The following is a 23,922-nucleotide window of genomic DNA, read 5'->3' as shown; positions in this document are numbered from 1 at the left end:
GACACCAGCGTGGGCATCGAGCCAGGCCGTGACAGGGCCCGTGCCACCCCCGCAGCCTCGGCGAGGCTGTCACGTAAGCTGAAGAGACAGACGGAGAGAGGGGCAGAAAGCCAGTCGGAGAGGCCCGGCGGCCGGCGCCCGCCACCAGCGTCCCGGTCCTGAGCGCGAGCTGGGGCCCCGGCTAGGCGGCCGGCGCCCGCCGCCAGCGTTCCGGTCCTGAGCGCGAGCTAGAGCTCCCGTCTCGACGCCACTCACCGTTGATTTCGGCCACCCCGGGCGAGTCACTGCTGCTGAAGCTCTCGGTCGTGCAGTCCAGGATGCTCAGCAGCGTCTTGGTCAGCCGCAGCAGGTCACTGAAGCTATAGAAGCCGAAGTAGATGAGCTTCCTGGCCAGCTTCACCACCTGAAACAGGGTTGACGGAAGTCAGTGGTCGAGGAACGCTTCATTGTTCATGCATAATAGGCTCGCTCATGTGAAAGAAAGATTTTCCGACTTTGGTCACGTCAGGGAGAAGACGGTAAATCACAACCGATAACACAAGTGTCCCGGCTACATGTCAGCAAACACATGGTCGTCATTGAGCCAGTAAACAGTGCTCGAGATCGCACTCGCGTGCGTCATTGACATTTTTCGCCACATGAATATAAAGGAAGGGAAGGGAACTGCCCTTTGCCGCTGGCTCTCCAAGCCATCTTCAAAAACGGGACCGTGACTTGTTAGTTGTTTCTTGGTGTCTTAGGGCGCGCTGACTGCAATGGTCATTTTGCACCAATAATGGTGTTTTTTTTCACGGAGCTAACGAGGTGCACAAATTACCTGGAAGTCCATATTGTTGTGAAAGCGAAAAGCTGTTTAGACTGAAGACTTCAGAGCTGTTTACGCTAGAAAGGATGAGTTGACTCCAAGCATATCTATCATCATCAGGGACGAGGCCTGCGGTCCAAAGCGACCTCGACGTTCTTGGGCGAGGCGGGACACGATACAACCGCTGCTGGACAGTGGGGCCGGCGCCGCATCGACGGCAGAGGGGCCCGTCGGCTCCACGCAACAGATCACCATGGCTGGCATACGAGTGCCCGACACGCAGTTGCATAGAGGATATACGACTTTTTCGCCGTATAATGCAAGAGCAGGATGACTCACAAGCCCCGATGGACTTTTATCGCTCTGAGGTTATTGCCGCCCGTCTGATCCCAGCATGGAGGCCATTTGCTTTTGAGGGAAGTCGTAACTGCCCGGTACAATTTTCTGGCAAGGATCGACAAAGACTGGGCCCGTAGTGCCACCGCCGCTGGGGCATGTAACTTTGACAGCGGCTAAAATGGTCGCAACAGCGACTCCGACCTATTCCGCGATGAGCACAGATTCCATCCTGCGTGTCGCACCTCGAAGGTGAGCTTGTTCTGCTCGGGGTCGGAGAAGCTCCACATGCGGTTGACCACGTTGCAGAGGTAGTCCTCCACGAACTCCATGGTAGCTCCGAAGCGCGTGCACACCTCCTCGCGGCTGTCCGACGGCGTCCGGCTGTCGTCGTAGCTGCGTGACGTCACAACAGACGACCGGTGACGTCACTGGCATGCACGTGACTGGCATGTGCCGAGATACGGGGCGCGTGACTCATGGGGATGGCGTGGCTCGTGAACGGATCGTGACGCACGACAACATCGTGTCCTGGGAGAACATCAAGACCCGTGAGAGGAGTGTGACGCGTGAGAGACTGCCAGAGGCGTGTGAGGATCGAACGAGAAGTCAACAGAGCAGACGCTGCAGATGAGAAGACTGGGCGGTCGGCGTGCGGTGAGCGTGGGCTTCAGCAGCTGGCGTCGCTCGCATCCCAGGCGGGGAAGCGCCGCGCAGTCAGCCCGTTAGCACACGCCAGCGGAGCCGGGGCGTCCGGTTAGAAGCACGCCTGCCGCTGTGTCGATTGTGCAGCTATACACCGCCGTCGCGAAACGTGCGTGGCGGTCGGTGAGATGATGTGAGAGACGTAGGCTACCGGCGGCAGACAACGTCCACTACGCCCCTGCCGTGGGGGCGCAGGGGGCGCCCGTCGCAATACGCTGTGATGTCTCCAAGAAAACCAGCACCGCAGGAACTAATAAACCAGACTTTAGCATAACGTCCAGAACCCGCGGCACGTGAGATTAAGAAAACAAGAAGAATCACACCATCTGCATCAGCAGACGTCAGTCCTATGACATTTGGCTGCAGCTGAAAGGCGGCATTCTTGCCATCCGGATACCATACTTACTACTTTGCTGCGCTATGAGAAACGGATCTAGGATTACAATGAAAACGACACCTAAACCCCACCATACATTACCACATCACCACACGACGTAGCAAACGTTTGGCTGCTATGGCAATACAATGCGTAGTGCAGCGAGGAGAATATGTCTAAAAACAGGGATCGGCAGGCAAAATAAAACGTAAAAACGTTAGCGAACGCCAACACCATGACGTTAGCGTTAAAACAGCAGTGCAGCATCTGTACGGCATGCATGCATAAAAACAACGTAACCGTGCGTTGTAAAAGCAAACTGAACCATGCCAGGTTTACCATTTTCGTTAGGTGAAGAGGGAGAGACGAGCCTAGAGGAGAGAACAGAGACAGACCGTCCAGTCAGACATGTCGATGATTGAGGAGGCCAGAGAGGCGGGAGACCTAGTGCAACCGCCCAGACAGCCGACCGCAATAACGCCCTTCCCCCCCCCCCCCCCCCCCTCCCTCCCGCCCGGCCATCTCGAACTGTGGGGCATAGCGGTCAGGGGGCAAGTCAGGCGGCTAGCCTTCTGTACCCGACGGTCAGGCGGCTAGCCTTCTGTACCCGACGGTCAGGCGGCTAGCCTTCTGTACCCGACGGTCAGGCGGCTGGCCTTCTGTACCCGACAGTCAGGCGGCTGGCCTTCTGTACCCGACAGTCAGGCGGCTGGCCTTCTGTACCCGACGGTCAGGCGGCAAGTCTTCTACACCCGACGGTCAGGCGGCTAGCCTTCTGTACCCGACGGTCAGGCGGCTAGCTTTCTACACCGACGTTCAGGCGGCTAGCCTTCTGTACCCGACGTTCAGGCGGCTGGCCTTCTGTACCCGACAGTCAGGCGGCTAGCTTTCTGTACCCGACGGTCAGGCGGCTAGCCTTCTGTACCCGACGGTCAGGCGGCTGGCCTTCTGTACCCGAAAGTCAGGCGGCTAGCCTTCTGTACCCGACGGTCAGGCCGTTCAGCGCTGCACGGCAGGCGGCTAGCTTTCTATACCGACGGTCAGGCGGCTACTTCACCCGACGGTCAGGCGGCTAGCTGTCAACCGACGTCAGGCGGCTAGTACCCGACGGGCGGCTAGCCTTCTGTACCGACGGTCAGGCGGCTAGCTTTCTACACGACCGTCGGCTCAGGCGGCTAGCTTTCTACACCGACGGTCAGGCGGCTAGCTTTACCGACGCGGCCCTGGCTAGCTTTCTAAGCGAACTCAGGCGGCTAGCTTTCTACACCGACGGTCAGGCGGCTAGCCTTCTACACCGACGGTCAGGCGGCTAGCCTTCGTACCCGGCGCTATGGATTCGAAACTCAGCCGGTTCTGCCCTCCCATTTACTACAATCCGTAAAGATATGACAGGAAACGTTAAATGCCATCGAATTGGCGCGTTTATCATGATTATCAAGACACTTATTTCGAACCAGCTGGGAGCGTCGCCTGGGTATACACATGAACAGCAAGCGAGACGGCTTGCCAGACGGCGGCGTGCCGGGCGACAGGTGGCTCCCACTGACAACTGTCCCGTAATGGGAGAGCAAGCCAGTGCGCCAAAAGAGCCGGGGCCGTGAAACAGGTAACGCCACCCATGAGACAGGTGACGTCACCCGCACGACAGGTGTCGGGGCTCCGCGGGTGGGTGCGGCCGCGGGCGCGGGCAAGTGCAGGTGGCATGGCAGTGACGGAGTTCCGGTGCGCGTTCAACATGTACTAACGATCAAGGGTAAGCAGGTGCCCAACATACAGTGGCCAGACGTGATGGCACAACCATGACACCAGCTAACACTGACTCCCGTGAGCCCTTGCCCACTACCGGCGGGTCCGGCGAACACAACCCACTACCGGCGGATCTGGCAAACACATCTCACTACCAGCGGATCCAGTGAACACAACCTACCTCACGTCACATCAGCGTCCACCGCTGCCGGTTACGTGACAGCCGCAAGCACCGCCGCCCGCGGCAAATACCCGGCACTGACCGCCCACCAACGCCGTATGTACACGGACCCTCTGTGCCTCCGAGCCCGCCCGGGCGCCGGAGCCCGTCGGCGGCCCGCCGCTCAACACTCACTCGCTGATGGACATGGTGGTCTGGATCTCGGACCAGAGCCGCGCGTACTTGACCGTCGTCACCTGCTCCTGCGGGTCACGGTCGGCGTGCATGTGCAGCATGAGCCGCGTGAACGACGCGCGCAGCTCGAACGGCAGCGTCTCGTCCGACATGCACCTGCCGGAGACGGGGCGTTACCGTCCGGCCGGTCCGACCGCCGCCGGGCGAGCAGGCGCCGCACACGCGCGGCACGTCCTGACGGGGGTCGTGTGGGACCTGGCGCTGTGGGGCCCACGAGTGTCGCCATGCCGCGGGAGACGCATGGAGCCGGGCTCACGGTGGAGAGGTCGGCGGCCGTATGCTGTCCGTGTGGCGTCAGTGTCAATCACGTGACAAAGCGGGGCAGCCTTCGCTGACCATGAACACTGCCTCCAAACGTTACGTTTTCTCATAATGTACATCAATGTGCGCTTGATAACGTCGTTCAACCAGTCATGCCTCCTGGTGTAGTGGGGCAGGTTTCCTGTCAGCATTCGAGGATAAAGCACTGACCGGAGTATGAGGTCGATGCCGAGGTGCGGCGACAGGCTGTTGATGGCCAGATACTGTCGGTCCAGGCACATGTTGGAGAAGAGGTCCAGCTGGTGGCGGTAGTAATCCAGTATGTGCCGGTCCTCGCTGGTGCCCGAGCGGGCGCCGGCCGCCAGCTCGGAGATCGATCGGCAGCACTGCGGCAGAGCCGGCGGCACAAGGGTCAAGTCCGGAGAACCAACCAGGGCCGCTGAACAACTGATCTGGTGGACAACAGTCAGATCTGGCGGAAAGCAGTCAGATCTGGTGGACAACAGTAGCGTATGGTGCACGGATCAGGTCTGAAAGACCACAGACAGGCCACGAGGGCCAGTCGGGCTCACTGTCAGGATCGAGGGACCGCCGTCATGTCCGGCAGCCTAAAGTCAGGTTTAACGGACCTTGGTATAGTGCGTGGTGAGACACGACCTAAAATTTCGGTGTGGTGCGACAAAACGGAGCCGTACCGGCAAACAGCGACACAACGGAGCCGTAACACAACGGAGCCGTACCGGTAAACAGCGACACAACGGAGTCGCACCGGTCAACAGCGACACAACGGAGCCGTACCGAACAGCGACACAACGGATCTGTGCCGTTCAACAGCGATACAACGGAGCCGTACCGGTCAACAGCGACACAACGGAGCCGCACCGGTAAACAGCGACGCAACGGACCCGTACCGGTCAACAGCGACACAACGGAGCCGTACCGGTAAACAGCAACACAACGGAGCCGTACCGGTCAACAGCGACACAACTTGATATTGGCTGCTGAACAAGCAGACGCAACCTTCGCCAAAGCAGGTGTGCCGTGCTAGATGCATAGCCGAACCAATAGCTTGATCGTTTGACGAGTGGAGCGATGGCCCAGAGCCCACCTCACGACCACCTAGTCGGTGGATTTTCACGCCCACTCAAAAGGATAGTTCACACCAGCAGAAGGCATCATCTCCTTCGCGTCGTGCCTCGTGATCACCTTTCTCGCCTGCAGAAGCTGGCGACCATGCCCATACTCGGCCCCAGTCCAACCCCCCACGCAGAGAAACCCATCGAGCCTCTCCTTTTGCATGACCCTGACCCTGATACGAGGCGGCGGTGGTGGCGTCGGCGGCGGCGCGGCCGTACCTGACCGTGACCCCACTCCAGCTCCACGTCCTCCACCTCCTCGACGGTGAGCACCGGCTCCGAGCCTGTCGCCGCCGTTCTCCACCACCACTTCCACCTCGATGGGGTGCCGCTGAAGCCTGTCGGTAACGCCGCGCCGGGTCAGGGCCGAGTCGGCTGCCGGCGGCGGAGGGCGCGCCCGCCGGGGCCGTCCCTGCCAGGCGGCGAGCCGCTGTGTCCGCAAGTTCCAGTGGCGTTTTTCAGCACCCGACGTGACATATGACTAGGAACAGAAATTAAGTGGCAGCGGCGTGCGCGATGGACTCAATCATGGATGCATAGGTCGGTCAACCTGCAGCAGCTTCGACTGATATGCGAGGTTGGACAAGTAGGACGAGCTGGCGACGAGCGAGGCCGACGGTGGGCAGCGCTCGCTCGCACAGGGCTCGGCGTAGACGGCCGCTACGGTCAGAGTGTAGCGTATCACCAAACACCGGCACATGCCACGCTCACAGCGCGGCATGCACCACTAGCCAGTCGCTGACGCGTCTGATGTGGGGCGTCATGACGGTGAGCACGGCAGGCCGACCGGTGGCCAGCAGGCGCCGCGAGGCGCCGCGCCGCACCTGGTCTGGATGAGTATGTCCGAGTTCTTCGGACTGAGCACCGACTTGCAGATGAGCTCCTGCGTGGCGGCGATGGCCACCTTGTTGGAGATGCACAGGTGGGAGAGGTAGTCCAGGTAGCGCGGCTCCCACTTGTTCATGTTCTTTCGCACCAGGCCTGGAGCGGGGGTGCACGCCACACTGCTCACACAACGTCGATACCGTGCTAGTCTCAGATAACGCTCACGACTGTGCTGGTCGCAGATAACGGCAACGCCGGTGGCGGGTATCACGACAGTGCCTTGCGCTGGCTGTTTGTCACTCTTGGCTTACTTCACACGTCAAGTCACTCTCCAAGTCTTCTGACCTGAATATCTCCCCGCGCAGACTGCGGCGTCGCGATAATCCGCCACGCCGTTTGAAGCAAGGGGACGGGAGCGAAACACTGTCAGCAGCAACTCCCCAACCAACCACCTCTGAATCACGTGCCTTTCGCCAAACCATAAACCCGAGTGCCCCCTCATGGCATATGCCAACCACTCACCAGTCATCTGAAAGACACCTACATCACTGGTGCACGGCGCCCGCCCTCCGTCCCTTCCCGTCAGCAAGCGAAGTGGCCCACCATCCAGCGACCACCGCCCAACCTGCCTTGGCCCGGGTCCTGGCCCTGGCCCTGGCCCCAGCCCCGGCCCCAGCCCCGGCCACGGCTCCGGCCCCGGCCACGGCCCCGGCCCCGGCCCCGGTCCTGGCCCTGGCCCCGGCCCCGGCCCCGACTCCGGCCCTGACCCCGGCCCCGGCCCCGGCCCCGGCTCCGGCCCCGGCCCCGGCCCCGGCCCCGGCCCCGGCCCCGGCCCCGGCCCCGACCCCGACCACGAACCCGGACCCGGCCCTGGCCCGCTCCGCTCCACCCACCGACGAACGTCTCGATCTCGTTGGCCGTGATGTGCTTCTCGAGCAGTTTCCTGTTGTTGTGCAGCAACGCCGTGATGGTGTCCTCGGCCAGGATGTCGCAGCCGATCTGCTTCTGCATGAAGCCAAAGTGTTTGGCGATGTGTTCCTGCAACGGAGAGGGCCCCGTTAGGCGGGACAGCTCCTGTTTAAGTGGGGGACGAATGTTACGGCGACGGCCGTCACCGCGGCGCACAAGCCAGGCTCTCTTGGCCGACCCGGAGACGCTGTCACAGGCCAGCAAAATTTCTCCAGCGCAACACACCGGCCCAGTAACGTTAAATGTCTCGCCGCGGTCTTGTTCTATGTTGGCCCGCACACCGCCCTGCACATCATTCATGCGTCGGAAACGACCGCCAACGCGCCCGATATCTGAACCCCACCGCCATCCCGGGCACCCCGTCCTGCTGCGGTCAGGACGCGGCCGGCCGCACCTGGTTCTTGCGGTAGTCCTGCTGGCTGAGTCGCAAGATGCGGTAGCATAGCCGGAAGATGTACTTGTAGGGCGCGTGGCGCGGGTCGCTGAGCTCGTCCAGCCGGATGAAGGCAGCGTCGCCGCCCTGCTGCTCGCCGAACGACGGCACCTGGGCCACGGCGGCTAGTCACGACCAGCTAACGACTGAGGCGGCGCACACACGGCCGAGTGCACAGCACAAGTTCAGTGCGGCTGGCGCACGCCACCACGCGGGCTAGCGAGATGCGCCAACATCTCTTACTCAGCAACACCAGGTTCACACCTCTGGCGTCTTTCCTCAGGTGCTTGACTTCGTGAAGCAGCCATTGGCACGAATGCAACACGTGTCGTCCGCATAGCACGCGGCTGTTAGCGCAGAACATTTACCAACACCGCCGACGCGGCGTCACCCACCACCCGCGCCGCGCGCTCACCCGGAGTATCTTGAAGATATAGTCGATGATGGACTGTTCGCGCAGCAGCTTCTGGCGGTCGCGGTTCGGGTGTCGGATCATCAGGTCGAGCGCGTCCGTCCGGTTCTGCTCCGTCTCCCGCATGGCGATGAAGTAGATGATGTCCTGCAGCAGCTGGATCACCATCCTGGCGGCGGGAGGGGGAAGGGGGGGGGGGGGGCACGGCGGTGTCAGCCTCGGGTCCAGCCGACACCAGAAGCGTTATGACATGCCGAACGAAGCGGCTGACACTCCAGTGACACTCCAGTTCCGGCACCACCGTGTAAGCGTGCTTGTGGTCCCCATTTCATACACCACAATCATGGTAAATACAATCCATTTGCGGGTGATATCAGATTCCTTATTAGCAGCAATCGATTCAGCAGGACAGCATTTCGAGGAACACACAGCCTGACGAGACTCCAGCCAGAATACGGTTGCACGCAGGTAAGATACGGCGAACTCATTGGTTCCAATCTGCACCACGGCCCTGAGCATTGATATGGACAAGGCAGTCGCTGGCGCCCACAAAAGGGACGTGGCGACATGCGTCCCAGTCATAAAAACAATGCTATCAATCTAAGGGAGGGTGGATAATTTCCGTCCCGTTACAGTCAGGCTCCCAGAGCTTACCTGACGCCTCAGCTACCGGCCCCGCTGCCTGACGCCGCGGACTTTGGTTGGGCTAGCAAACGCCGCATAGCCGCGGTAATTCCACTGCAGTGGCAGACTTTCACAATGTCCAGGAGCGGCACACAATCCACCATGCAGAGTGCGCTACAGTAGTGAGCCTGCGAAGCCACGCGCACGGGCCGTCTCCGTGGCGCCCGCCCGCCCAAGCAGGCGGACAGCATGTCGGCCCGCCGCGTGTCACTCACTTCCGCTCGTTGTTGGTGATGCAGCCCGATTCGAGCTTCTCGCTGAAGCTCTGCAGCACCTTGCAGGCGTCGTTGGCGAAGTCCAGGTCTCGCACCTCCTGCGCCGAGACGGGCACCAGCGCAAACGCCTCCTTGTCTTCCTTGATGGCTGCCAGGCCCACCTGGCGGATGACGGCGGCACTCGAAGTCGGCAGGCACACCGGATGTTCTGCATTCAACCCCAACTTTTGGCTGTTTACATGCCACCCCACCGGGATAACAGACATCCTGCCGGTCTTTTAAACCGCCAGTCTTGAATTCCCCAAAAATGATAGAACGGAGGAAATAAAACACAATCACCTGTCACATTGAACGAGATGCCACAGCACATGTCCTAATAAACTCCCAGGGCGTACCAGAATATACACCCCTATCTCACGGCCCTCTCACACCGGACGTGCGTGCCGCTGTCGCCACGCTCGCGCCAGCGCGCCCCTCCCCACCTTGGACATGACGGGCCGCTCGTTCTCCTTATCGATGGGGATGCAGGTGGAGTGGACCCAGGCCTTGGTGGTGAAGTGCTGCAAGCGCACGTAGGAGGAGCGGGGCACCATCGACTCCGGGCCGGGTGTACGTGGTCGGATCGAGCTCGAAGATCGTCTGCAGGTCGTTCGGGTTCTGCACGGGCACCAGCTGGTACACGGGGCCACCTGCCGGCCAGCGGAGAACGGGTCACGTTGCGGTGATGACTGAAACGGCGCTGGCCCGGTAAATCCGCTAGTTTAACATACTCGGGCTAAAGAGTCCGATCGATACCATCGGTGTGCAAGTACAACAATCTGAATTGATTGTCTGAATCGATTGTCTCAGCGCACGCGCTGCAAGGAGGGGCAGAATCTGTTCAACCCTTCCGGTTCCTCTTAAATACATGAAATAAAAATAAAGGCCAACAGCAGATATTTTTCGAGCGTGTACAAAAAAAGAACCAGGCGTCAGTCAACCCTCCCTTCCCAATGCCAGCAACGTTTTTCTTTCGTTCCAGTGCTACCATGCCCACGCGCGGAAAGCATCTGTCGAACGGAGGTCGGTGTCCTGGGAGCCAGGTCTATTTCTGAAGTCGTTCTCGGAATGGTTCGTGACTGAGCGGGGCCATCGCTCCGCTCGATCTTCGACCCCCAGCGCGCCACGTCTAACTATCCGTTCGCGCGAAGCTGACGCCGCCGTTCGCGGAAAGACACGAGTGGCGAGAAGAAGAGCCGGGACCGAGCACTTTCCACACGTCTGTACCGTAAGAGGTGCGCGTGGGCATATGCCAGACTTGGCTCTTATCACTGACAACTGTAAGGCAAACGGCGCCAGCGCATGCTTCTTGCTTTGTTTCGCGCACATTGATCGTTCACCAACGAGCACGTCCTTGTTCACGTCCTTGCTATTGTGCATTTGCGTTTGAGGTTGCTGAAAGACATGCACTTCTGACAACTGACCTCGTTTGACCTACCTGACCTACGGCCGCGATGGCCTGGCATATGCCAAACGAAGAGGTGCTTTCACATCACTGATAATCGGTTGATTGGCAAGAGCCCAAGAAACGCCTGGACATGCCGACAGCGGTGAAGGGGGCAGGTCGTGCGCCACCCACCTCCACTCAGCTTGTCCCGGTTGGTGTCCGGGATGTCGTCGACATCGACCTCTGGGTGAAGGGGACAGGTCGTGCGCCACCCACCTCCACTCAGCTTGTCCCGGTTGGTGTCCGGGGTGTCGTCGACATCGACCTCTGCCGCCAGGTACTGGCCGGTGGCCAGGTGCTTGTACCGGAACAGCGAGTTCCAGTGGCCAGCGCCGCCGCGACACCGGTCCACGTTGTACACCTGACGGCCGCGGACGTGGTGAGGGTGCGCCTGGGGCGCGGGTGCCACACGCCAGCGATCCGACGGCCCAGGTGCGTCCCATAGCACAGGCACTCGGGTCATTTGTCGTATCCGCCCACTGCGACACGGGTAAACAACGGCACGCGTGCACCACGGCAGGTGAACGTCACGACACACGTGCACCGCTCACAGTCACATCCGAGGTTATCAACTGTGATGTATGGGTACAGCTGTAATGCGGGCACCCACGGAGCGCGGACACGCGACACAGGCGCGCCCGAGCGCGCGCATGGGTCCATTTTCACGCGCGCCGGTGCGGAGTAAGGTGCGCCTAAGCACGGACAGCTTAATAGGGGTCCGCCACAGCACGGGAACGGCGTCACACCACGTGTCCACGCCCGCCGCAGCCCGCCGTGTAACAGCTGTGACACAACGGTGTCCAGAGCGGCGTCGGGCGTACGGGGCGACAAGGTTCATCCCATGACCGCCGCAGCCGCCGACGCCCGCGGGGATACAGGGCGTGCGGTGGAACCCGACCCGCGACTGTGTGCTTGCCCGGCGCCCAAAGCTAATAAACACACGCCACACAGCGCTGACAGACAAAGGAGCATCACGCAGCTAGCGAACAAAACCTGGAGCCTCTAGACGTTCGCTTGCATAATCCTCCATTCAACGCTCACCCCTCTGCCACGAGTACACAAGGCGCGTCAGCACCACACCGGCAACTGAGTCGGCCGTCGCCGACACCGGTCGTCCGCCTCCCGCCTCCTCTCACCTCCACCTCCCAGAGCGCCTTGCTGCTGGTGGCCGAGGTGGTGGTGGCGCGGCCGGTGGTGCGAAGGAACACCACCTTGCGGCCGTGGTGCTCGTCCACCGTCAGGAACTTCTCCTGCTCGGCATGGAACAGACGCACCACGTCGCCGCCCTTCAGCACCGTGTCCAGGTTCTCCTTGTGCTCCATGAACAGCGAGATCTTCCAACACGTGCTCGCGTTCAGCACGTTCACCTGCAGCGAGCGGGGCGTCAAGGCTGCGCACTGCCGGCTGCGGGAGGATGGCACGTGCAAGTCGAGCTTTGTTAGTGCTGCCAATGTTGGCGTACTACCACGTGGCAATCGTCCTAGCGAAGGAGCCTTCCGCGTCGGATCTTTACACGGCTGAACGCGGCCCACAACGCTGACAACATCCGAGAGCTCGCCATCTCCAACGCGCCACAAACACAGTCAGCTGGTGGCCGCTCTCGTTCTCCCCGTTGGACACGCACCTCCTTGCAGCCGGGGTTGTCGGTGAGCTCATGGTTGGCGGCGGCGTGCAGCACCTGGCTGGTCTGGCCGGCGCCCATCGGCGTCAGGATCACTTTGTCACCGACCACCACACTGTCGCCGGCCGTGCGCAGCTTGTAGAAGGGCGCGATGTAGAACCACGAGCCCTCGTTGCCGGCCGCGTCCAGGTAGACGCGTGTGGCGTTCTTCTCCAACAGCGCCGGCAGCCGCTTGTTGACCGTGAGGTACTTGTTGGACTTGAGGTGGAGTAGCTGCGGGCGTGGGAGCTAGCGTCAGGCGCCTGCTGCTGGCACAGGATGGTGAGGTTGTGACGTGTGTGTTGTACGGCAGGCACCTGTTGGATTTCGTGGAGCACACTGTGTGCGCTGAGGTGTATGCCGTGCGTTCAGGAGTCGTTCGGTTGGGAAAGGGTGACTGCAGAGCGTCTGACGTGATCAGTGGGAGACCCCGGCAGGAAGGGCGGATCCGTGACGGAACACCGTCCCACATCATTACTGTGGGGGCGTGCGTCTGTAATGTGTGATGACGCTGTAAGAGGGAAGACGAAAAATCCCGCTGCATCCACAGCATCAAGTGGACAAGTGCCCGTCCAAATGCGCAGCGGCTGAACACACACAGGGCCGCACGCGCCGACTTCACGAGCTTCCCGGATTTGTGGCCGCTTCGTCTTACGGCGGACCGCTGTCGGCTGAAAAACGGATCACTGCGCGATGAATGGACGGCGTGTTGCCAGCACCGGCGGCGGCGTGCGTCACAGCCGGCCCATCAGTCCCGCCTCACCTGTATACAGCTGCCATACTGAATGACGGAGCCCAGCAGCTTTTTGTGCTCGCTCTCGTTCTGCTTCTTCTCGATCTCGGCGGCATGCTGCAACAGCGAGGCGACCGCGTCAGCGACGCCTCGTCTCTGTAGGCCGGCGCGCCGCTGCGGTCCGGGAGCGGCCGACCCAAACACCTGCCTCCGATCTGGCGCCGCGCACGGAAACAAACCGAGGCGGCGAGAGTGAGAGACGGCGCAGACCGCTGGCCCCGCCCGCCCCGGCCCAGACCCTAGTCCCGGTAACGGCGCGGCGCCGCCAGATCGCCACCTTCACGGCCCATTAACAGGCCAAATAGCCTGATGGCTGACGGCCGAGGCACCTGGTTCTGTCGGCGGCGGTTCGGCGAGATCGGCGCCGGCGCCGTCGGCACCGCCTACCGCCTGGCGCCGGCCCGTGCCCGGCGCCGTAAAGATCGGATCGGCCGTCGCCCGACCGGGCAAAGGTCGGCGGGCCGGCCAGCCGGCGGCGGCAGCGGGCCGTGTCCCAGCGCCGTCGCGTCAGGCCGCCGTCGGCCAGCGCGCCACCGGGCGCCACCCGCCGAACGCCGCCAGGTCGCGGCGAGACAAACATTGTAACCGTCCTCAGCCCGCTCACGAAAGACCACGAGTGCCGGGCGTGCATATGAGCTGAGCGATGAGCTCGCGGGGAACCTGATCTGTCCCAGGCGGGCCTCGCCAGTGGATCGGGCCGATGGACCGGCCACAGCCCGCTCCGTCCTCCCCAGCCGGAGCGGGCGGCGCTGCGGCGGGGGAACGGGTGGGGCGGAGCCGTGACCGGCGCGGCCCGCCGGCTGCCCGGGTGGCCTCCCGGCGCGGCCGCCGTCGCCGATCTCACGGCCAGCTTGATTTACGGGCGGCAGTAAACGGCACGCCCCCCGCCGCCGGCATCTATCCCTCGACCGGCAGGCTGCGGCGGCGGCGGCCGACGGCGCGGAATCTGCCATCGAGTTCCGTCCCATTATCCCGTCAGGACGGCCCTGGCCGCAAAGGTGGGTGGGCCAGCTTGACCGGACTCGCTTCGACCCGACCCGACCCGACTCGACGCCAGCCCAGTCCCGCGCCCGGATCCAGCCCTCCGCTCAGAGCCGCTCCCCACCGGGTCAGCGGGTGCCGCCGTGCCCAGTCGGGCCATGCCAGGCGCTCCTGCTGCGGTCCGGCCGGCTCGGGCCGCAGCTGTAGCGTCAGAGGGCGGCGGGTCGATGGGCGGACGGGCGGCGGCGGCGGCGGCGGCGGTGACGGTGACCGGGCCTGGCCGCGCAGCACGAGCCGTGCCGCAGTCCCAGGCGTGAGGCGCCGCTGCCGCCGCCCGGCCGTCGCTCTCGTTCTCGTCTGCACACGACGTACCTCGGCCGCCGACCGCTCGAGCCGTGTGGGGTCACGTGTGGGGTCACGCAGCCGCGGCAGGTGCCACGCCTTGCGGTTCACAAGTCAAGTGTAAAAAAAGAGAAACAGCTTAAACGCCGAACACCGGGTGCATGCACAAAGCACGACTTGGCGGCGCGAGGCGTAGGAGCGAAAGCGGCTACGCCTGTGCAATTTCGGTCCGAAGTAGGAGAACCTCGTTTGCACAGCCGGCACACTGGAGTAATTGCCGACCAGCCGATATCAGTGATAACCCGCCCTACTGCCTGGCATCGCGCCAGGCCGGTACAATCAGCAGGTGCAATCATGCAATACCAATCGCAACTGAAAACGCTTGGCTCGCAGCACACTCGGCAGCACAGTTAACCTTCTTCGCGTGCGAGTGTGCGACTAACACACCCAGTCGCACACTTTGCGAGTGTGCGACTGACTTATGATCGGCGGCGGCGCCCCATGGTCCCACCATGCGCCGCGCGCCGCCGCCGCCGCCACGGCCGCTGGATCAGGAGTCCTCGTCATAGAAGCTTTTCCCCGAACCACACCGAGGTGTGTCTAGAGACCGGCAGTCCGACGTATGACGCAGCCGCGTCAGACGTTCCTGGCGCTGGCCGGAACGCATGCACCTTCAGTGATCAACTGAAAGCCGAGTCTAGCACCAGGCAAGAGCGGCCAAGCGGCCGCGGGCCCTGGGCGCCAGTGTGCACCGAACACCTCGCAGCCCAGCTGTCATAAAACTAGCAACGACGTTCTTTTATCGTTTAAGCGTTCACATCGGATACAAAAGCGCTCGTGAAAGCCAGTGAGCTCATGCTGCAAACAGCTTAGCCGTTGGTTCCGCTCAGTTGGCCTCGCAGCGGCACGCCGGCGACCTGTGTCCGCCAGCGGGCACCAGTTCCGAGCATCTCCCCGGCGACCCGTGTCCGCCAGCGGGCACCAGCTCCGGGCATCTCCCCGACGACCCGTGTCCGCCAACGAGCACCCACCAGCTCTGGGCATATCCCCGGCGACCTGTGTCCGCCAGCGGGCACCAGCTTCGGGCATCTCCCCGACGACATGTGTCCGCCAGCGAGCACCAGCTCCGAGCATCTCCCCGGCGACCTGTGTCAGCTAGCAGGCACCAGCTCCGGACACCTCCCCGGCGACCTGTGTACGTCAGAGAGCGCCAGCTCCGGGCATCTCCCCGGCGACCTGTGACCGCCCGGCGATCTGTGTCCGCCAGAGAGCACCAGCTCCGAGCATCTCCCCGGCGACCTGTGTCCGCCAGCGAGCACCAGCTCCGGGCATCTCCCCGGCTGGGCTCCGAGCCTCCACTGCAGGGCCAGCGGGCACGCTGGGGCACGGTCTCTGCCGACGCAGCGTCGGACCGACAAGTTCGAGCCGATGTCATGATCATGACCTCTGGGCATCGCAGGGGACGATGACCTGGGGACCGCGGGGACGATGACCTGAGCACTGCAGGGGACAGTGACCTGAGCACTGCAGGGGACGGTGGCCTGAGCACTGCAGGGGACAGTGACCTGAGCACTGCAGGGGACAGTGACCTGAGCACTGCAGGGGACGGTGACCTGAGCACTGCAGGGGACGGTGACCTGAGCACCGCGGGGACGGTGGCCTGAGCACTGCAGGGGACAGTGACCTGAGCACTGCAGGGGACGGTGGCCTGAGCACTGCAGGGGACGGTGACCTGAGCACTGCAGGGGACGGTGGCCTGAGCACTGCAGGGGACGGTGGCCTGAGCACTGCAGGGGACAGTGACCTGAGCACCGCGGGGACGGTGACCTGAGCACCGCGGGGACGGTGGCCTGAGCACCGCGGGGACGGTGACCTGAGCACCATGGGGCGCCATTTATGGGCGCTTGGCCAGGCGGCAGGCGAGATATGTGGCAGATTCGCCCCACAGCTCTTCGGGTCACACCAGCGTGCGGACGGCGCCCACCCGTTGGCGAATGCCAGGGGTGAAGGGCAAGAGCGCGCGCCGTTCTGGCAATGGCTGCCAGATAACACGGGCGCAGCTGTATTTCCCTGGAGATGCTGGTCTCGCTCGTGCTATTGGGCGCCTAACTTATCTACGAGCTCTAGGAAGTCCTCCTGATGCCGCAAGCGGCTACGGTCTGGTGCTGGGAACTGTTTGGACAAAATGATATCAGGCAATCAGCTGTGGAATACCGGCAATTGAGTCCGGATCCAATTGAGAAAAATGAGCACTGGCAACTGTTATTAGGCGAATGACCGGAGGGTTTATCAGACAACTGCATCGATGGCTGTGGCGAGACTTGACGGCGTCGACCGCTCGTCCCATTTTTACAGCCACAAGACGTGGCCAAACCACCACGAATCATGCCTCGGTACGAAACAAACCAACACCGCCAGAAGACACGCAATGTAAGGTCCATTGAAACTCCGCACGCTGCGACTAGTTACCAAATCTGATCATCATTAAACCAGCGGCAGCTATCTGGAGTCGCCAGGGGGTCCAGTGCTCAGCTCCAGTTCCAGTCGCTGGAGCTGCTGGAGCTGCTAGGAGCTCCTGTTTTCTGCGGACAAGCTGCCAGATTGAAGGCTACATGATCCGGGCATGCCTTGCGCGCGACACAAACATCCGATCCCGAGAACAAGCAGTCAATGGTTACAGAATAGAAGCACTGATATTTCGTAACTGATCCTGGATGGATGGCAGCCACATCGCAAACGTGCCCATGGCTTCATGCCTGGCCTTAGACCGTAGGCATGTGGTCTCCGTTTGTGAAGTGTGCTTCCTAATCTAACAACGGAATTGAATGACTGAATCCATTGCAGTGATCGTCAGCATATGAGGACATGACGATAATCATGCGTATTTCTAGTAAGGCACTAACGTCGTCAATGCAATCGGACATTTCCATCATATCTAGCATCACCGAAAGGGCAAGACAGGCCGTTGTCAAAAGCAACGGACAAGTTCCTTCTTGTTCCACTGCTTGTCAAATGTTTTTACGACGTCGGCACGTCTGTTTCCAGAAAGTTGGCCACCGCTGTGGGCATATCGCTACACTGAATATGCATGGTTATACATTCAACAAACTGCCGTTGTGGGCATCTGTAGCTTGGGGTTGCCGCTAAGGCCGGGCGGCCCACGTCGACCCAGGCGTCTCTCCATCAACAGTCGAATGGGAGCCTAGCGGAGCCGAGCGGACGCTGGGCGGCGGGCTTCCCGCCGTCCAAAATCGCTTTGTTCGCAGAAAGCACGTTCGGAATGTGCCGGCAGCACAGCCATAGCCGTCCACGCTGAGACCGTGGCCACACAGAAGACAGCTGCACGCCTCAGTACCTGGCCGAGTGGAATAAGTATAAATTCTGGAGTCGATTTTGTGGAAATAGTGTTGCAACGGACCGCGCATTTGTGGCAGGGCGGGAGAAACTGAAGAGTGGCTTCAAGCGTAAGGCCGCACATGCGTTGTGGGCATTAAACGTTGCTGCTATGGGTAGGTAAGAGATAGGTGTTTTGAAGACGAAAGCCCTTATCGTAATCGTAAGTGGTACAGACTACCATGTTAGTAGCCGCGACTGCGAAAGGTTGTGATTTTTCACAATTCTTTGGGTGCTAGTAGTTTTGAACATTCTAGAGGATGGTAAGCTTCGCACAGGATATGGTCATGTTTTCCAGTGCTGCTGTTGGGGGCACACAGGATGCCTTATAAGACATATGGGTTTAAAGCCGGGTTACATCTTCCTTACTTCGGGGTGCTCCGTGTAGCGTCAGTGTCGCTATCTGTATCTGTGTCAGGAAGAATCAGCATGCGAGCAGTAAACAGTCTAATAGTTAACGTGCATAAGTCAGAGATTCGCTGGCGATGTTGTTCCCTTCGTGCTGTGACGTCGTGGCCACTCTGCACCGCCTGAAGATTTCGCGCCAGCTGCCTAATGAAAGGTCCGGCTTCAATGAGAGTCGCATACCGGAACAACCGTGAAATGGAAAAGAATGCCTCAAGTCCCCTCTACCGCGCCGTCCAATGAGAAAGGCGATTGTTCTTTAATTGGTTCAGCGCAGTCGCCACGAATTCAGCCCGGCCGTCCACATAGTTGCCGCCCATTAGATAATCATGACTGACTGGGCAGCGGCTTACGCCAGCGGGACGGGCCCTTGTCTGGGACTGTAAACAACGCGCCAGATGCTGGCCATGTGTAACGCGAGGAGTGCCGCCCGCCCGAGGCTGATGCTGTTGCCTCAGTGGAAGGCGAGGCGGCTGTTGAAAAATGGCCCGCAGATCCGAAGCTTTACGGAAGAAACGCAGTACGAAGAGACGTCGCTAGACGACACGACCATGACGTTCCAATCAGGACAGGGCGACCAGGACTGATACACGGTTCAGGAGTGCGTCACAATGTGCACAGACCAGGAGGACCCTCCTGATCATCCAAAAACGCAGCTCGAATAATTTCACAACTGATGCCATCCTTTGTCGCACACATTCAAATAATGTACATCGCGTTCTACTTACACGGCCAACGGCGTATGTCATTTTCTTAATGGGAAAATGACATATGTCTACCAGCCTCAAGTAGAAAGACAGTTACGTGTGCACAGATATGGCTCGCATGTCTGATTTCGCGTAAATGAGAGCCTGCACAGGCTGCGGCATTCATCCAAAAAGCCCCATCGCTTCGACTTTGACATGCATAGCAAGCTCTCATCATCCCCTCTCCCCGACGATTAGCGTATTCCATTACGCCGAGCGCAATGCACGGTTTGTAATGATCCAATGATGAATCGTTTGCACCAGGTCTCATCTGTCTGGCCCGGCGCCTAATGCATAATGCCATAATTTCTTATCATAGCCGACGTTCCCATAGCAATGAAGGACAGGTTCTCGAAACCAAAGGCGTGGTGTGGGTCCTCAGCACCTGGCAAATGCAATGGCATAACTGGCAAGTACAGTGAGCCGCATGTGCCGTTCAAAATTAGATAGATCGCGATCACTGTGCTCGTTTGGAAAGGCGAGAGCCGCCACATACTCGGCCGGCCACCGTCAATCCGCCCATTTTCCGCCAGCGGAAGCAGCGAGGGTATCGCCTGAGGCGCGTCCGGTGATCGGGCTGCAGTCACTGCCGATCATGGGATACACATGTCCACCGGCGCTGTTGGGCTCAGTGGAGCACGTACTCATCCGATGGGACATATCAAAGCATGATTTATCAGCTGCATCTGAAGACTGGTGTCTATGCAACCATATAAGATGGGCAGTCCAAAATATTGCGAGCAAAAGCTAAGACTAATTTGGACATGTATCACTTCACAACGCTTTAAAACGGGATGGAAACATTGTGTACTGTGAGCACGTTCTGGGAACTAGACAAACATCGGTTGGGAGCTGTACCTTCGTGTTCGTCTTATTCTCAAGAAAACGTCTCACCATTTATGGCCATCGAAGTCCATCCTTATCGTGCTACTTCGAGGATCACATTCATGTTCAATTAATCACGTGCCTGGGCCAAGGTGTTTGAGGTGATGCCCAAAAATATGCACATTTCAAAACGCCATGAGCGATCGCTTGACGAAAACACGCGCATACATAGCATGCAGTGCGACCTCAGCCGTTTGCCTCCCGCCGCTATCCACTCCGGCACATCGTACCCGCTGATGATGCGCAGTCACAGGCTGTACACCTGGGCAGAGGCTCGACGCCGCGCCCGGTCGGACCGCGCCATTTCGTCACCAGCTGAAGCGAGCGCCACTTGACCCGCGGCCGCTCCGGTCAGCGCGCCGCCCGTCTGGCGGCCGGAGAGCAACAGAACACCGTTTACCGGCCGACAGCCGGCCGACGTACGGCGGCGGCGATACGCCATAAAGCCCTACCCGCTGGGAAGGATCTCATGGTCCGGGCACGTTATTCCAGCGCGTGGGAGCGCCGTACGGGGGGCCTGTGCACGGGCTGCGTGTGCCGGCGCCGGGCCGCCGCCACACCGTCCGGAGAGCCGGTCTTCCCCGGGAGGAGTGTCGGACGGGCCGGGCTTGGCCGCCACGGTCTGCCGCGGTGTGACGGCGCGGTGGACAGGGCGACAATGACGGCCGTCAGTGACAGATCGCGGCGCTGTATTTGTCGCTCCGGTGTGTTCCAGTGATCTCACTCTAAAGTCGGTAGGTTCCGGTGTGCTTCGGTGACCCGGTTCGCTATAAACGGTAGGCTATTCGTAGTAGCATTGCTACTCCGCTCGGTATAGGTCGCAGGAGGATAAAACCCGACAGTCAGGTGAATCACCTCGACACAGGCATCTTCAAATGCACATCATATATCCCGATAGTTTCAAGGCACGCGAGCCAAATAGCACGACAGCGATGAAAAACCTGTAAATAATCCAATGATACAACAATCTCCCGGCATTCCCTTCACCTCGCGATGGAGCCATCGATACCATCTCTATTATACCCACATGCCTAATTATCGTGCTTCCAAACTACCGGTTATAAATATCCTGGGACACATGCCAACCCGGACAAAAACTATGTTGTCTACATCAGCTACAAACATTAAGTAAAACATTCACAGCTACTAGTCATGCTGTCGATACGGCCCGTCAGGAACGTCGCCTGAGCTGGAGCATACAACAGCGGTGGACGATGGCCATATCTCGTGTTTTGTAACTTGTTATGCTCGGTATGTTAACAACACAAAGCGACCCTTATTGGGCACCTAACGCAACATTGCCATTGTCTACAAAACGATTAGTATCCGTCATGGAGGGACGCCATTAACAAATGCATTAGCGTTTACATGATAAACGCAATCGATCTAGGCAGTTGGAGCATTATCAATGTCTTTCCGAAATCAGCGTTAAACTAACAAACGACACCTGAAGCTTGTGAAAATCGTTTCCGACTCCCCGTAAAACTAACACCATAAAACGTGTGCGTCGACAGGATTTGATGCGTGAGGCCAGCAGACCTTTCCGCGGGGGGACAGACTTCACGGGGTAACAAACTGGTGATCTCGGGTGCCAATCTTGAAACAGTGGAATCGCCACTACCGCCAGGAGCAAGGTCTAGCGGAGGGGGGAGGGGTCATCGCTCTCTCAATGGCCACGCCTCCGTTACAGCTGACGACAAACGTCACTTCCACGCGCCGCGGTGCTTCGGCGGCGCGTAGGAGCCGTGAACGTCAGTGCCGGCCGGAACCGCAGCTGCTGCGGCCGTCAGCGGCGCTGCAGCCGCGTGACGGGCCTAACGACGGCCGTCAGCGCGGCCACCGGCGTCGGACGCCGCCCATTAGCCGAGCTGTCGTGCCGGTCGACGGCGCGCCGTCCGCACGGCGGGTCGGGTCAGGTGCGGCGCCCGCTCGATCGGGTGCCAGCCGGGGCCGCCGGCGCCGGTCGCTCGGGCCAAAGCCACTCCCGGGGCGGTACGTCCGACGTGGCTGCAGCTCAGGTGCTGAGTGGGGACGACGCTTCCGGCGCCTGAGGTCGAGAACAACCAGAAATTCCGGGACTAGCACAGGGGGCCAACTGGTTAGCAAGAGCAGTCCGGTATCGAAGATCGACCGCAACGAGCCCAACTGCAGAGTCCAGAGGAGGCGGGAGTACCATAAGCAGGAATCCGGCTGGGGAGTCGGCAGCCGCCACCGAACAACACTGCCCCGCCTCGCGCAGACCACACCGCCCCGCCCCGTCCCGCCCGCGGAGCGCCAGCCGATCGGCTCCAGAACGGCCGCCGCCATTGTTACCTCCGGCCGCGGCGCTGGCAGCAGCTGACGTCAGGCGTATCGATGACGCCCCGGTGCGTATCTCAGCACACCTCGGCCGGCGGCGACGACGGCGGCCCGGGCGGGCGAGCGGCCGGCGGCCTGAGGGCGGCCTGGGCGGGCGGCCAGCGGCCTGAGGGCGGCCCGGGCGGGCGGCCGGCGGCCTGAGGGCGGCCCGGGCGGGCGAGCGGCCGGCGGCCTGAGGGCGACCCGGGCGGGTGGCCGACGAGCTGACCCGGGCAGGCCGCCGCCGGCCGCCGGGCCGACGCCGGACGGTCGGACTGATCGGCCGGCGCGCCACAGACGGGTGCCTGACGCCCAGACGATGTACGCCGCTGCGTGTGCAATTCTGCGCCACGGCACGGTAGGCAACGCAGCTCGGGCGATGACGGCCACCACTGACGATTGCCGATGCGAGGGTTCCACACTCCCGTTTGCGTTGGTAGAAGCTTTATTGATATCCAATACAGCGGAGTATCGTCAAATCAGCTTCCCATGCTATTTTGGTGCGGATATCTGACGTTTAGCTCCCCATCAATTGCGGCCCGCCGTTCGGCCGACAAAAACGCAGCTTTGCAGCTTTCCCAATGGGCGCCAATCTGTCGTGCGCTAGGCTAGCTTTGCAGCGCGCATTATCTACCATCGGGGCGTGCTCGGCTTGAGTGGACTATTAGCCGCGATCGGACCGACAGGAATCGAGCAATACCTACGGAAAACGGACACCCGGGCCCCCGACGGCGCTTTATCGATCGTAACACCATCCCGGGAGACACATTATTGACTTTTGAAATATGATGGCAGATGGTGCGGTCAAAACGAGGCTATAAAACGCGGCGGGCTGAGGCAGTCGACCTCCAGGCGCTCCGGCAGCCATCGCATCTGCCGGCCCACAACGCCGCGCGATACACCTTTCCAAACGAGCGCTAGGCCCGATTTAGAGCGAGGCGACAGGCGGAGCGCATTCAGATGATTGCATCTCGGCAGGGTTCTCCTAAGACGCCCAGAGGCCGTCGGTGAGAACGCGGCGAGTTCGCGCTGGTGGGGTATACGGCTTCATTGGCGTGATGAAGATCGAGCCTGCGATATCTCCCACGACAGGCGACAGGCTCCCCGGCGACATCGACGCAACGAGAACAAATGCTCGACAGGAGCAGGCCGCAACCTCCTCGTCAATCATCAATACATTTGGTCTTATGTGCAATCTCGGAGTGCGCATACACTCAGGCAGCAAAAGCGCTCCCAACAAACTGCCCGACGGCAAGGTAACCTGACACGAAAGCGGACCTGAAATAATTGATAGCTTTTCCGTGTGGCAGGCGCAAATCGTAAACCGTAAATCCCCCTGAAGTGTCAGGGTCCTGAGTACAAGATATGAGTGACCTGCGTAGCACTGACAAAGACCTGCCACGGATCGGTTCCAGCCTTCCTGATCCAGTCATACAGCCTCGACACGGACCCACTGTAGTTCCCTGGCACGACAACGGAGCCACGAGCAGAGAGCAGGGCTCCCGGAAGACAACACCACCCCAGCAGATTCCCAGAGCATCCCGACATCCACGCCCGCGCCCCAGCTCCGCACGCC

General features: G+C 60.7%; 1 protein-coding gene across 1 annotated transcript in view; it reads right to left on the bottom strand.

Moving 5' to 3' along the window:
- Nucleotides 1–23,922, bottom strand: part of LOC119113092 (inositol 1,4,5-trisphosphate receptor-like) — a gene marked incomplete in the record, with an annotated part of 69,109 nt that overhangs the window by 29,075 nt on the left and 16,112 nt on the right. Inside the window, 17 exon segments of the mRNA XM_037237422.1 lie at nucleotides 256–403; nucleotides 1,387–1,537; nucleotides 4,324–4,479; nucleotides 4,855–5,030; nucleotides 6,000–6,075; nucleotides 6,077–6,118; nucleotides 6,605–6,761; nucleotides 7,499–7,643; nucleotides 7,969–8,118; nucleotides 8,423–8,588; nucleotides 9,319–9,479; nucleotides 9,801–9,923; nucleotides 9,925–10,007; nucleotides 10,937–11,165; nucleotides 11,941–12,171; nucleotides 12,429–12,698; nucleotides 13,228–13,314. Coding sequence (XP_037093317.1) covers nucleotides 256–403; nucleotides 1,387–1,537; nucleotides 4,324–4,479; nucleotides 4,855–5,030; nucleotides 6,000–6,075; nucleotides 6,077–6,118; nucleotides 6,605–6,761; nucleotides 7,499–7,643; nucleotides 7,969–8,118; nucleotides 8,423–8,588; nucleotides 9,319–9,479; nucleotides 9,801–9,923; nucleotides 9,925–10,007; nucleotides 10,937–11,165; nucleotides 11,941–12,171; nucleotides 12,429–12,698; nucleotides 13,228–13,314 — 2,551 coding nt within the window.

Source organism: Pollicipes pollicipes, unplaced genomic scaffold, assembly GCF_011947565.3.
Source record: "Pollicipes pollicipes isolate AB1234 unplaced genomic scaffold, Ppol_2.1 Scaffold_7261;HRSCAF=8764_pilon_pilon_pilon, whole genome shotgun sequence".
Lineage (NCBI taxonomy): Eukaryota > Metazoa > Arthropoda > Thecostraca > Pollicipedomorpha > Pollicipedidae > Pollicipes > Pollicipes pollicipes.
The sequence above is the reverse complement of the archived record's forward strand: the minus strand, read 5'-3'. Positions and strand labels throughout refer to the sequence as shown.